Genomic DNA, 15882 nt, shown 5'->3' on the forward strand with positions numbered 1-15882 from the left:
AGACAGAAAGTACATACTATACTCCTTTCTCCTCCTATTTTTCTCACAACAACAAATGTGGAACATGGGGACATGGACGGGGAGAGAGAGAGAGAGACAGGCAGGCAGACAGACAGACAGACAGACAGACAGACAGACAGACAGACAGACAGAGATATCTTGTAGGCTTTCATGCCTATGGTGGAACTAGAACTTTTAGTTTCCTGGTATCTAGCACCATGCTGCTAGACCAAACTGGCTATATGTTGGGGTTGTAATTCCCCATGTTCAATGTTCTACTTGCTGCCATGACTAATACTACTGCAAACATGAATTAAGTTATAACTTGGCAGAGTTAAGTAATAACAATGGCAGAAAGAAGTTTGGGGTGTGTGAAGTGCTGTTCCAATCTAATCAATCTACCACACATTTGCTTGTTATCATATATTAAAGCTAATATTACAGGCTAAACAAAAAACACATGAAGCAACTGTGAGAAATGAAGATAGAGTTGGACATTTTGTTTCAGTTGTGTGTGCTTTTTTGAACAGGGATGTCTCATATAATCAAATCCAGACCATTGAGACAAATGCATTTGAACATCTTCCATTTCTGGAATCTATGTAAGTCACTAAAGAAAAATACAAAACCAGTTTAAATTATGATGGAAATTGGGGGAGGCGGCAAATTGAAATTGAATGCTGTTAATTCTCCCAGTTGTGTATATATCAATGACTTGTTACTGAAAGGTTGGCTGTCCCACAATTTTTTTTAAATGGGGAAAGAGAGCTTGAACTCAAGGTTGAAAAAGCAGCTTTCTTTCTCCCTAGAGGACAATTTATAATCCCAGGTAAGACCAGATGACTCTGCATGTTCTGCATGTTCTAAGAAGTACCTTAAATGAGTTTGGTCTGAACTCTGGAATCTAAGTTGATTAAGATTCAGTTCTAGGCTTGATTGTGAGTGCCAGACCTGAATTTTCATAAGTGGGAAAACACTGCAGTACTTTTGTGGATTTACAGAACTTACTATGAACTTGGAATCTCTAGTCAAAACTATATTCTTGCAGAGGATTTCATTTGCCCTTTGAATCATGAGCTCTGCATTTATATTAAATAACGATAGCCCATTAATAACAGTCCAACCCCAAATATGCACTGGAGTTTCTGCATTAAAGAAAGGGCAGTAATTGGAAGAAGCCTGGAGTGGTTGTTTAGAAGATCAAAGTGAGGAAGAAAAAAAGTTCCTTTTGTTTTGCTTGTTTTTATGTGTTGTTTATTTTATACAGTTGTAAGATACTCTACATAGCTCTCTTGCTTCAATTTCCTTTCCAGCAATCTCCGGGGCAACTATATTTTGCGGATAATGCAAGGGGCCTTTCAGTCCTGGCATGGGATGCTGTTTCTATCCAAGGTGTAAGTAAAAGTGAAACTCTTTCAGATAGTGGGTGAGACAGATGGTTTCCAACAATGGGACACAAAGTCTCCACTAATGCCTGCTGGAGATTACCAGGCTTGTTTGATGGATTTCATCCCAAACACTACTCTTTTGAAGGATAGTCCCTGAGTATGGATAGCCAACAGTTTCTAAGTTGATTTCCAAGCCAGATATCTGGATCTCCAAACCTACCGGACATATCTGGAATATTTTTTTATATTGTTATGACTTTATACGTCACTTTTCCAATAATACTAGTTCTGCCTATAATTATTTTACACTGCCTCCTTGGAGTAAGTAATAACTAGCATTTTGTGATAAATTCTTACAAATATATAACAGATAAGTGGACTACTAGCCACAATGATCCTTCAATTCATTGTTGCTACAATATGTCCTTAAGGCAAGTTACCAAGATACAGTGACAGGATTTTAAGACAGCTCTCTGAGATACTATGGATTTTCTCAGAAACCCTCTTTCTTCACACAGTGTTCATACAACTCATCCTTAGAGGGGGAAGGGTGGAAAAGATGCTCCCATATCACTTTTTAACCTTAACTTTTTCCAAAAAGATAAGTGCTGTAGTAAAATTCTTCACAAATTTAAACCCATACTAATAGGAACCTCATTCTCAAAAATCTGCAAGTACAGAATAACTTATTTTGAAAGTATTCCATGAAAACAATAATCTCTCAAGATAGGTTAATATTAAATTTGTCTAATGGATATCATGATTGTTAGATGATGGGTAGGAGACAAAAAGGCTGTGAAAAGGGCTCATGTCAAAAAGAACATTGGATATATTAGTGTTTCTGTACTAGACTCCTCTAAGTCAAAGGGGGAGTTAAATATTGTGTTTGGTTTTAGAATGAGGATATAAATCTATTGTGTAGAATGGAGAAAGAAAATAGATATGCTCAATTATGGATCTGCCCTTTATATAAAGAACAAAAATGGGTGCACTGAAAATTTTGCTGTTCTTTGTATCAAGAACAGCATAGTCTGATGTGCTGGAAAGATTACAAATATAAATTAAATCTATGGATATATTTTCACTTACCTGATGAAAATTTTGAGGTGACAGTAAGATGATGAATGAAATAAGAAAGACACAGAAAGGACTTCTGGTGATGATGTAATCATGCAGGTGTTGAGAAACGGCAGGTCTCATAACCCAAAACCCAAACTTCTTCATCTGGGCTCAACTTTGAGCACTGCGGAACCTGAAGGGATCAGCAGATTCAGGGGGAAACTCTGAATACACTGGGATGCTAAGACAACAACACCCCCCCCCCCCCAAGTGCATAGAAGAACCCACTAAACTGATGGAGATCTACCCCTGTCACTTGGACAGGACTGGAGCAATGGCAGCTGCATAAGAGGGAAGCAAATAATAGAGAAAGCAGTTGAAACCGAGTCATCTGTAATGATCGATAACCCAAGAAAGGAGAACAATGTGAAATTGGTGGAGCGGGTGAGCTGGAAAGAAAAAGACTCCATGGTGAAGACTGTTTTACAGTCTGGATTGGGGGTAAAAAGTGGTGAGAGCAGAGGCGGGGAGCAGAAAGTGGCAGCATGAGTAATCAGAAGAGGAGTGATCGCGGAGGGAAACCTGATAAGAGAGTGAAAAGAAAGCAGAAAGAGCCAACATTTGCAATGGGATCGGGATATATCAGCAGTTGATAAGACCTGACAGGCACACAGAGGATTGTATAGGAATCGGGCTGATTGTTTTTTTCTTTTTTCCTAAGAAGAGGCGAACTTTGGACAGAGTTACAATCGTAAATAATAAAAACAGGTAACAAAAGCCCACTTTTTAGGGGTTACAATTATAAATCTCTTTTTTGGGGAGAAGGCAGATCTGGCCAGGGGACAGTAGGAAAAGTCTTTTTGGAGCAAGTGGAGAAGTTTTTTCTTTTCTTTTTTTTCTTTTCTGCGGGTGATGCTGTGAATGACTGAGTGGAAAGTGATACCGAGATGAAGGCAACACCTAGTGGATTATAAATTTAAACTGTAAAAGTTGATACAAGATCAATTGATAGTGATATAAGGAAAAAAACCTCTGGGGGGAACAGAAGAAAAGCAGAAGATAATCACAGTAGATAATGACATAATTGAATATTAATATTATTATGATAGGGGAAATCCCATTGCTATTGATATTATAAAAAGTATAAAATTATATAGGATTATATAGAATGAAATAGGCAAAGGAAGAATATATATTTTTTCAGTGTATAAGACACAACTTTTTTTCTCAAAAAAGAGGCTGAAAATCTGGGTACGTTTTTTACATCGAATACAGCATTTTTTGTCTCCTGAAATCCCACCCCCTTCACCAAAATGGCCATCTTAGACATAATTTGTATACAGGAAGTGCACATTAAAAAGGAACATACTAATCTACTGGAAAATACAAAATCAGGAAAATTATATATAGTATTGGCAGACAAGAAAAAAAAAGAGGGATACCAATGTATATAAAAGAAAAAAATAAACTCTAAATTAGTCTATTCCGTTGAAGGTAGGATTTTAATGATTGAATTAGAAACAAAACAAAAAACAATCTTATTAATAGTGATATATGCACCAAATCAGAAACAAGAGAAATTTTATAGGAGATTGCACAATAAAATAAATGAATTAGATTATGAAAATATTTGTTTAATTGTGGATTATAATGCAATGGCTGATAAAAAGATGGATTATGAAAGTAAAAAAAAACAAGACTAAGAAAAATACATTACCTAAATTCTTTATCAAGGTGGCAACAGAATATAAATTACACGATATTTGGAGAGAAATGCATAAAACATGAAAACAGTATACTTTCTATTGAACCCATATCAGTCCTGGTCAAGAACAGATATGGCTGGACATTATCTGGACTACGAGTCCAATTAGAGGAAAATGAAATAGAAACAAATGAGTGGGCAGATCATAACCCAATAAAATTAAAATGGAAAGGCCAAAAAAGAAAAAAAAGATGGATGATGAACTCAAATATCGTAAAAGAGACAGAATATTCTCAAATGCTAGAGAAAGAAGTAAAACTATTTCTTAAAGCAAACAAAAACGAAGAGTCCTCAATGCAAAATCTCTGGGATACCATGAAAGCATACATCAGAGGCTTCACAATCATCTATATAGCAAGATAAAACAGAAAACAAGGAGAGCAACAAGAACATATGGAAAAAGAACTCAGTGAAGTGGAAACAGAATTAAGAAAGACCCAAAGATAAGGTGACCAGATTTTCAGATTGGTAAAGAGGAACACCATTGACCGGGGGGGGGGGGGGGGGGGGCTTGATTATAAATTTTATATTTTGTCAAAAGGTCACCCCAGGACACTGAAACCAGCATAAATACAAATCTGTTGCCAAACAAAATTTTGATCACGTGACCATGAGGATGCTGCAACAGTCGCTGTGAAAAATGGTCGCAACGGTCGCTAAGTGTGAAAAATGGTCATCAGTCACTTTTTTCAATGCCATTGTAATTTTGGTCACTAAATGTTTTCCCCCTCCTCGAGACACCTCACTTCTTCCTTCATTCCTCTTGCTTCACCTTATCCATCTTCTGCTCTTTCCCTCTCTTCCTTCCTTTCTCCTTCCATCCTCTCTTCTTTCCTCACTCACTCCGTTCCTCCTTTTCTCTTCCTTCCTCCTTCCATTCTTTCAGCTTCATTTCTTTTGCCTATCTACCTTCTCTGTCTTTCTGCTCTTTCCATTTCTCTCTTCCTCTTCGCTTCTGTTCCTTCCTCCTTCCATCCTTTCACCTTCCCTCCTTCCTATTTCTTCCTTCTTCCTTCCTTCTGCTTATCTACCTTCACCTTCTCTGTCTTTCTGCTCTTTCTCTGTCTTCCCCTTTCCTCCCTCCCTCCCTTCTTTCCTTTCCTGTGTTGTTTCTTTGTGCAACACTTAACACCACGTATGATTGAAGTGTATTCTTTTTTAATGAATGAATTTGAAAAAGAAATGGTTCTCTTTGGTCAAGGATGTCTGTATGTGTGCAACACACACATGCACACACAAACACACACACACGCACCAGGAGAGTGAAATTAAAAATTTTCTGAATGTTTGAGCCCAAAAGATTTCCCCATCACTGCTGTAACAGGTGAAGCCAGCTTTCCCTATGAATGCTGTTCTCACAACCACCTTGGCAAAACTGACCCGCAATCAGCAACACAGCTGGGACTCAGCTTGGACTGGAAAGCCTGCAAGTTGGAGGCTGGTGTATTTGCTACCTTAGACCCACAATAGCACACACAGAGAACCCCGCTGGCCCATGCCAGGGCTGGCAAGATAGGTGTGCCCGCACCCCCCCACCTGCCACCTGATGGGGGAGGGGGGAGGTTTTGTTGCACGGTGCCCGCCAGCCCAAAGCCCCATGTGCCTTCTTGGCCGGGGTGGGCACTGGGCAGTGGGTGTCCATCTCTCTCTCTGAAGTGGGGAGGGCCAGGTTGGCACCAGCGGAGCTAGAGACGGCTCCTCCACCCGTGCCTTCCCTTGCCCAGGGTCCCCCCCCAAATCGGTGCTTGGCTACTCCGTGTCACCGCTTTGACAGGCGGGCACCGAGACGGGTGTGGGGCGGCGATGGGCGCAGCAACCTGGGCGCCTCTTCTTGCTCGCCTTCTTCCACGCCTCCCGCCCGCCCAGGCAGGGGAGGGGGCTGGATCCGATTTCTCCCCGCCCCGCCACTCCAATGATAAGTGGAGAGACCCCCCCGAATTGGAAGAGGGTGGGGGTCCTTTTTCCTCAGCTGGCTCCCTCCCCTCCTCCGACGTCGGTGCTGCCTTGGCTGCGGGTCTCAAGGGCAGGCGAGGGAGACACATTTGCAACCAGGCGCCCACGCTCCACTGCTGGGACGGGGGAAGTGGAGGACCCGTCACCCCAACCTTCCCCCTTGCCAGGTGAGGAGGCTGCAGGGAGGTCGCCTAACAGCCGGACTGGACGCGTGGCCGGAAAAGGGCCAGAGCAGCCTCCGGTGCCAGTGGGGTGACGCGCGTGGTGGGAAGGCGGCCATCCAGCCTGCTCTTCCTGGCAGCGGCTGCTCCTGCTCCTCCCTCCCTTCACGCGGCCTCCTGCCTCTCTCCTGGCCAGAGCAGAGCCGCACCCTGCCAAGAGCCACCGCCGGGCAGCTTCACGTGAGTGAGTAACTCCAGCGGTGGGAATCGGGAGGCTTCGGATGGGTGGCGGCACTTCTTGGACGGTCTTCGCAAGGGAAGCGCCGCTGCCTACCCGAAGCCTCCCGATTCCCACCACCGGAGTTACTCACGTGAAGCTGCCCATGGTGGCTCTTGGCATGGTGCAGCACTGCTCTGGCCAGGAGAGAGGCAGGAGGCCGCATGAAGGGAGGGAGGAGCAGGAGCAGCCGCCGCTGGGAAGAGCAGGCTGGACGGCTGCCTTCCCACCACGCGCGTCACCCCGCTGGCACCGGCAGCTTTGCCGCCCACCCGAAGCCTCCCGCAGGAGAGCGTGGCGGCGGCAGCTGTTTCACCTCGCGCAGAGAACTTCCATTCAGTCCCGGAGATTCTGCCGCCTATGGCGGCGCCTGTGGTGCGGTGGGAAGCGACCATGCCTCGCAGACTTGTGGCGTGGTCGCTTCCCACTGCAGCACAGGGGCCGCCACCGGCAGCAGAAGCTCCGGGACTGAGTGGAAGTTCTCTGCGCGAGGTGAAACCTCACAAAGGGGGAGAAGGAGGAGAGGAGGGCTGTCTCCTGCCCACAGCGCCTCCCGATTCCCACCGGTACTGTTACTCACCAGTTAAGCTAAGCAGCAAGCAAAAGACAAAATGAAATGGAGATTCACGTGGCGTGCTAAGCTAAGCGGACTCCAGCCAATCAGTGAGCTGGCTGGGATGAAAAATTTTAAGCATGCCGCGTGCTTAAAATTTTCCATCCCAGCCAGCTCACTGATTGGCTGGAGTCCAGGCCAATCAGTGAGCGGCAGGCTGGGCTGGCTTAGATTTTTAGTGTAGATGGAATGGAACGAGCTAGTGAGCTAGCAGCTGATGGGCGGGGGAGCGAGCGAGCTGCGAGCGCCAAAATAAAGCGGGTGTTTTTTAAGAACGGCCCGGGACGCAGGAAAAATTATGGGAAGGCGTGCCTGTCCCGCCAGATGCAGGATGTCTGGTCACCTTACCCAAAGAACAAAAAGAAAAAAGAAAGCTGATAAAACATATTTAATAACTCATAAAAGAAATAAAAGAATTAGCACAGAAAATTAAAGTGGCCAAACAAAATTACTTTGAACAAGCCTGGATGGTGGCTGGCATACAGATTAAAAAATGAAAGAGAAAAAAGAATTATATATCAATTAAACGATGACGAAAGAAATATTCAACATAAATCAGAAGAAAAGAAGCAAATTATACAAAAATATTTTACAAAATTATACACGCAAGATAATATGGCAGGAACTAAGATAAAACAATACCTAAACTCAGAAAAGATAAACCCAATCTCGAAAGAACAAAGGGAGGCAATAAATAGGCCAATAACAACAGTGGAAATAGAATTAGTCCTGAAGCATCAGAAGAACAATAAAACCCCAGGACCAGATGGAATCCCAGTGGAGTTATATAAATATAATCAAATAATATTGGAAGAATTAGGACTGGAAATGTTTAATGAGGTTTTAGGAAAAGCTAAGGTGCCTGAATCATGGATGGAAGCAATAATATCGCTAATCCCAAAAGAAGAAGCCAACTTACAAGAAATTCAAAACTATAGACCAATCTCACTATTGAATTCCAAGTACAAACTATTTGCAGCAATTATGACAGAAAGAATTAAACAAGTGCTAAATGAACAAATACACCCAGATCAAAATGGATTTTTACCTCATAGTCACATTAAAAATAACATGAGAGTCATCCTAGATATGTTAGAATATTATGAGGCACATCCGAAAAACAATTAGTACTGGTTTTCCTTGATGCACAAAAAGCATTTAACAACGTAATTTAGAAGTTTATAACAATTCAATTAGATATGATGAAATTTGGAGAGAAATTTACAAAAATTATGGAAAAAATATATAATACCCAGACAGCCAATGTTCTGATGAATGGAGACCTTAAAATGGTAACTAAGAATATGACAAAAAAAGCAAGAAGAGGAATTGGAATTAGTGACTAAAATGCAAACAAGAAAGTGAAATACTTGGGGATTTGGATGTCGGCAAAGTGTTCTACAATTAAAGATGATAATTATAATAAATTAATGATGCAAATAAAGAAAGATCTAGAAAGCTGGAAAAATATTCTGTTATCACTAATGGGGCGTATAGCCACAGTTAAAATGAATATTCTATCAATAATTTTATTTTTGTTACAAGCTGCACCTATAAATCCTGATAAAACTTTTTTCCAGGAACTAAATAAATGAACATCTAGGTTCATTTGGCAAGGGCAAAAACTAAAGTCAATGCAAGACAGCAAGGAGAGAGGAAGCTTAGCTCTACCAGATTGGGAGCTATACTCATAACCGACTACACTAACATGGCTAAAGGACTCGATAGAGTTAAAAAATAAAAAAATCTTGACCTTAGAAAGTCATGATTTGCAAGTAGGTTGGCACATATTCTTATGTGACAGTAAAAACAAAACACATAAATACTTCCGATAACATATAATTAAAAATGAGTTATTACAAAACTGCTTCAAAATTTTTAAAAAATCACTGTTTGAAAATCCCGAATTGGATATCTCCAACAGAAAGAACGACACACCCAAACTTTACAGATATGAACAAAGTAATATGATACAGAGATTTAATTAATGGACAGGGAATTCTGAAAACAATCAAGGAATTGGCAGAACAAAACATGAAAGTCGATTGGCTAACCTACTTGCAAATCAAAGCTAAACACAATAATGATATTAAAACATATGAAATCCTAATGGAACCACACGAATTAGATAAAATAATTCAGAGCACAGAAAAGGAAGAAGATAGGGAGAATATATATATTTCTTCTGAAATATAAAATGGAAGAAGAAATAGTGAAGGAGCAAATGGTAAGATGGGCCCAGAACTTTGACTACAATATCGAATTGGATAAATGGAAAAAAATTTGGGGGACAAATTTAAAAATGACACTCTCGGTCACATACAAGGAAAATCACTTCAACTGCATAGTATTTAAGTGATTGTATAAAGGAAAATGAAAATGAAATAAAAGATGATGGAATGAAAACCAGTATAAAATATTTTACAAATGGCACCTATCACCAGCAAGGCTAGCAAAAATCTCAGCAAGTATATCACCAAAGTGCTGGAAATGTGAAATAGCACACGGAACATATTATCATATATGGTGGATGTGTGAGGAGGCCAAAAAGTATTAGAAAATGGTTAAAAATTGGTTAGAGTTGATAACAGGAGTTAAAATTGATTGGAAACCAGAAATGTTCCTATTAGGAATAATGACAACCAAATATAAAAAAGAAATTCTGTATTTAATTCTACACATAATAATGGCGGCGAGGAAAATAAACTGATACCAAATGAAGATGAAATAATAAGAAAGGTTCTGGACTCTGTCTAAATGGACAAATTAACAAAACAAATTCAGGAAAAAGAAGAGACAAAATATTATCAGACATGGGGAAAATGGTATAGGTGGTTGGAAAGAAACAAAGGTCAATGAAAGAAGTTAATAAAGTCCAAAAACAGAAATTAAGGAGGATTATCATGTATATATACACTCAAGAGAATTTAAACTTATTAGAGGTAATTAGCCAATATATCAGATAGATAAGTAAAAGATAATGAAATAAGAGGGTTAAAAACGGTGAAACTTAAGTGAAACATATTAGAAGGGGAAACAACATAAGGAGAATTTGAACCAATTTGAAACTACTATAAGAAAGAACACGAAGTTCCAATATATTGTGTAAATGTAGTCTATGTCTTAAGTTTTGTTTTTTGGATTTTTCATGTTTGAAAAATAAGAATAATAAAAAAGAAAGGCATACAAAGTAGTAATTGTAATTATTAGTGTTTCATATATAGTACTGGATATTCATGCTCAGGCCATGATAAAGAAAATAAATTTCTAGTTACCCTACCCTTATTCTTATTAGCCTTGGAACTCTCCAGGGGAAAGACTAGCCAATTTTTAATCTTTAAAAAATGCCCATAATCTAGCACTAGATCAGTGACATGCGGTGAGGATTATGATTGGTGAGGCAAGAGCGCGGCAGCGGCAAGAAGCAACGTCCCCGCCACTGTGTCTGACAGGCCAGGTGTTTCGCGTTTATGGCGGACATAAACACGAGATGCCTGGCCTGTCAGACACAGTGGCAGGGATGTTCCTGCTGCTGCCGCGCTCCGCCACCTCGCCCCCGCCTCCTCCGACCCCACCGCTGTGTCTGACAGGTCAGGCATCTCGCATTTATGTCCGCCATAAACACGAGACACCTGGCCTGTCGGACACAGCAGTGGGGATGTCCCTGCCACTGCTGCGCCCCATGCTGCCACGAGACGCCTGACCTGTCGGACACAGTGGCGGGGATGGAGGAGGCAGGGGAGTGAGGTGGCAGCTGGCAAAGAAAGGGGAGAGGAGGAGGAGGAAAGGGAGAGTGGAGCAGGACGGGGCTCCCAGTGGGGGGGAGAGGGCTGCCCCTCTCTTCTCAAACAAACTCTCAAATTGAGAGAGAGTTTGTTTGAGTGAAGTGAAGAAAGAAACATACGCACACACACACAAATTACAATACAAACTTCCCCCCTCCTTCCGTCGGATCCACATACCTTTTCCAGCTGTGGATTTCAACTCTCCTCTTGTCCACCCGCCATGATGAAAATGTAAAAAATGTAAAAATAAAAAGGCAACTTAGGCAAGATTTGCTGCTGCCAGATCAGGAGGCAAAGAACCACGTGCCTCCTTTGCATAAGGAATTTTTTGCCTTTTAACCTTTGCTTAACTCTGAGCAAGGGTTAAAAGGCGAAAAATTCCTTATGCAAAGGAGGCCCATAGTTCTCTTGCCTCCCCCTGCAGTTAGCACTAAGCAGACTCATCCACTGTGACTCTGGAGTCTGGCAGCAACTTACTTTAGCCTTTTTCCTTTTAATTTTTCTTTTCTTTTCCTCATGACACTGGTGAGATCCTGCCTCCCCTGCCTCCCCTGACTGCACATCCCTGCACTAGATCTTATGCATCATTTAGAGAACATTGGTCACATTATTGTTACATTTAACATACATGCAATCATATTGACATCAAAAGAGATTGCTCAGAAATGAGAGGTTGATTTAAAAAAAAAGGTTTCAAATAAATTTGGTGGTAAGAGGAACCTGTTCTTCAATTGAATAGGAAAACAGAAAGGAAAAACAGGAACAAATGGACAAGCAGAAATAGATTTAGGACACCTGAAATGTAGCATTTCATCCAGTGGTGGGATTCAGGCAGTTCGAACTACTTCAGGGGAATCGGTTGTTAACTTTCTGAGCAGTTTGATGTACTGGTTGTTGGAAGAATCATTAGGGCAGAGAACCAGTTGTTAAATTATTTGAATCCCACCACAGATTTCATTTTGTGCAAAATAAACCAGACAAATCTCTTACAGTAAAAAGTAGCAAACATTAACTTGGATAACTCTAAAGTTATAATTTCTATAATTTCTTTTGCTTATTATTTCTTGCTGGTAGGATGAGTAATTAATAATAATGTTATTTAAGGTCAAAGACCAAAAGAAAACATGATTTATTGCTTATAACTACCTGAATTTTTCCTGTTTTATTTTGCTACTCTCAATTTTGCTAAACTGATAACCAGTCTTTCTTTCAGGAATCTCAACCATAATCCACTGAGAGAGATTGAGGATTCCCATTTCTACAGATTGCCCTCAGTGGAATTCCTGTATGTGTGAAGTTGTTCTTGGCTTTATTAAGGGTTTATTTACTCTAGAACAAGTATTCAGCATTTTTTTCCTAATTCAGTTGGCTTGGGCTATAATATCTGAAGATCAGTGTGGCCCTCAATTAGTATTAGAAAAACCTAGGTCCAGATTTTCTTACAGCCATGAAATTCATAGCATAACCATGGACCGGTCATTAAGTCTTAGCTGTCAGTTGTCCAGATCAGGAAAAAGATACCACAAGAAGACTAGAAGTATGTTTCATTGAGACTGCTAGGTAAATAGCCTTGAGGTGTCAAGGAAAAGATTATAACTGTTCAATAAATAAACCACTTCACAGAGTTATTTTTTCTGAGGAGAAAACAAAATAGGCATGTATTATGTGGCTATGTAAAAAAGAGGAAAGGGAGTAAGAAAACACTGTATATATTGTTTTTTCAGTTGGCCGGCGTTTAATTACCATAATGATAGGTTTTTAATCTTGGATCTTGGATCTCAAGCCTAGGCTGGAATTTATGAATGAATCCATTGATTCTACAATGAAGTTGCTTTAATTCTATGTTCGTTTTTGAATCATTACATGGCAAAAGGAATCATCCCAATATATTTTGTATCCACTGGAAAACTGTAGACAAACTGATTTATAAAGATAATTTTTAGATTAAGCATTGAAGCTCAAGTCTTGTTCAAAATGAAAAGTTAGTATTTTTATTTGGTGTGAACTTATCACAAGATCAATGTAATCCCTTACAACAAAAGCCTTATGAGGTAGGATGACTGAGAATGAGTGACTGATCCAAAGTCACCCAGGGAATTTGGACAATTAAGTGACTGGAGACTGGAACTTGGATCACCCAATGCCCAGGCCAACCCCTTAACCTCCACACAGAGGCTCCTGATACCCCTATGGGAACCAATGCCAACAATCTCAGTGATAAGCTGTGATTATTTAATAGCAAGAAAAATCTATGTGTATTTATTTTCTTATTTTAAACATTGCTTCACATGTGGAAGACTGATATCCTGGCATTTGAAAATCAGCTTCCATTCCAACTTTGCATGATGAAGAGTTGTGTACAGTATTGTTCAGCAACAGCACTCCCTTTCCTATCTTCTTACAGCAGCTGATCAAAAACATTTTATTACTTTTAAATTACCATATTGTTATTTGTGTCCTTTCCCCCAAAGAGCTCAAAACAGTGGAAATAGTAATACTTATTCATTTTATATTTGAACAATCAGATAAACTTGAATTCATAACTCTTAAATTGGTTGTTAAGTATGAAAAATGGCTACTGAATATGCATTGTTTGTTTGGTGCACTGAACTGTAAAAAACAGGCTGGAATTATAGATCATGCTTAACCACAAAAGCATAAAGTAAGATTTAAAATAACCTAGTTTTACCTATTCTGTGACTGTAGATGCTCCTTCTTTAACTTGTTAACTGTGTTGTAAACTCAGTCATAAAGGGATAACCAATGAGATGAAGTCTTCCATTCAACTTCATGAATGTATTCTCCCTTGGCTCTGTTCTGCAAATTATCTATTTCTCCCTATCTTTGGAAAAGTCTGTGTGTCCTTTTTTGCAGAGACCTTAGTTCTACAGAAATAACTCCAGGCATAGTACAGAAATTGCTCAAAATTTCCTTGAAGTTGAAAACTCTGTAAGTACTTTGAATCTTTTTCTGTATCTATAGGTGTGAGGGGGGGTAGGGGGGGAAGCAGGGACATCCATGGACTATTCTATTCCTGTGCAAAAGTGAACAGTGATAGGGAGTTTAGGATTAAAAGTGGTTTACAAAAATACTTTCAGTACATATTGACTTTGTGGAACATGTGTCTGGAGGCCTGGAGAAGACTAATTAATATAGAAAGTAATCTCTGAAATCAAACCACAATATGAGTCTTACATTTATAGAAATGTAGAAATTCTGTCTTACCCAAGAGCCTATAATAATATTGTTCATTGCCAGTTTCCCCTAATTTGGAGCCTCCCAGGTATTTGAGCTTCAAATCTGGCTGTTTATCAAACAGTTTTGGAGTTCACAAGGAGGGAAAAAGTTGTTTTACTTTGGTTATGCTTATATAATATTGAATTATGAACAAGCTAATCATACTTTAACCTAGTATATTGCACTTCAGAATTGATTATTAAGATGTTGAAATGGTAAATAGTTTCTGCCTTTTAGGATTAATTATCAACATAAAGGAACTAGCCATCAGGAATGTCTATGAAGATTCTCAGTCATCCAGATCCTGGTTGTCCCAAAAGTGCTTTTTCAAGAGGCAATTGGACTTTCTGTTTTTTCTTTGAAGACATTTCACTTCTCATCCAAGAAGCTTCTTCAGCTTCTTTTACTCTTGAAAAAGCACCTTTGGAATAGCTATCAATAAATTTGCCATAGACTCCCATTCGGTAATGGAACAATGAAGAGTTTAGAAATGATGTTCTGATGTTGTGATGTGTCTACATTTACAAAGATGAAGTGAAAGTTGAACTTTACAGAAATAAGATAGAAAGAATATTGATACCTTTGTACTTTGATGTTGAAGAACACTCCTGGGAATATGACACCCACAGATAACAAAACATGGATCAATACAAAAATCAATTCAGAATTCCATATTATCATATTATGGACATATTATTTGAAGACCCAGCTCCCTTGAAAATTCATAATGCTGGGAAATGTGGAAGGAAAAAGAAGGGGATGACCTGCAGAACAATGGATAAACTAAATTACTGCAGTGATTAATGTATTGTTGGAAGGGGACAGATCATCCTTCAGAAAGTCTGGCTAAGTGGTTGATAAGACACCAATCTGATAGCACCTAATCAGTTTTGTGCCTACGTAGTCTGTACAATTGCTTTATGAGTCACAGTGTCATGTGAGCCTAGAAAATTGATTTAATTAAGTGAACTCTAATTGAGTTTGCTATGGAGAATGTGCTGTGAACACAACCAGTGATTCATAGTAGCTTTACAATTTTAAATATTTTCCCAATTCCATGTGAAATTAGCAGGGATTGAATTGATGTGTACCTCTTTTTCCTTTTCAGCTATCGCTTTCCTCCTTTCCCCTTTGAACATTACAAAAAAGTTTTCTTTCTTGTGGAATATCTGATTTATAACACAAAAGCTTCATATACAGAGCATATACTTTAGCCAGATACCAAGGTTCTTTCCAGTTAAAAAGATCTCAAGAAACAGGGCTGAAAATTTATTGCCAGTTAAAGTTAGGCAGAACTGATGAACTAAATGTACCAGAAAGTAAAGATTTCCCCTGTTCAGTCAAATATGACTCTATGGGACATGGAAGGCTATCACCTTCCAACTAAATTGCTACCTATTTATCTACTCAAATTTGCATGATTTCGAACTGTTAATTTGGCATAAGATGGGGCAAGAACAGGCTCTCACTCCATATCACTTGGATCTCGGAACTGAGCTGTCAGCTTTTCAGCTGATAATCTCATAGTTTTTAACGGTTGAGACATTGTATCTCTTAAAAGTAACTAGGATCTGATAAAACCAGATTCTAGCAAGATTCTACCATTATAGCTGAATTCTGAAGTCAAGAACATCTCTAAATTGT

At 39.6% G+C, this 15882-nt stretch overlaps 1 protein-coding gene across 1 annotated transcript in view; it reads left to right on the forward strand.

Moving 5' to 3' along the window:
• The window catches only part of LOC148045944 (leucine-rich repeat-containing protein 37A3-like), a 117291-nt gene that overhangs the window by 26090 nt on the left and 75319 nt on the right, over nt 1–15882 (forward strand). The window contains exons 6-7 of the mRNA XM_087714418.1: nt 531–602; nt 1314–1394. Of these exons, the coding sequence (XP_087570544.1) occupies nt 531–602; nt 1314–1394 (153 nt within the window). The remainder of the gene's footprint in view (nt 1–530; nt 603–1313; nt 1395–15882) is intronic.

Source organism: Thamnophis sirtalis, unplaced genomic scaffold (assembly GCF_051295495.1).
Source record: "Thamnophis sirtalis isolate CommonGarterSnake01/CBP01778 unplaced genomic scaffold, rThaSir2_p1.2 scaffold_4, whole genome shotgun sequence".
NCBI lineage: Eukaryota > Metazoa > Chordata > Lepidosauria > Squamata > Natricidae > Thamnophis > Thamnophis sirtalis.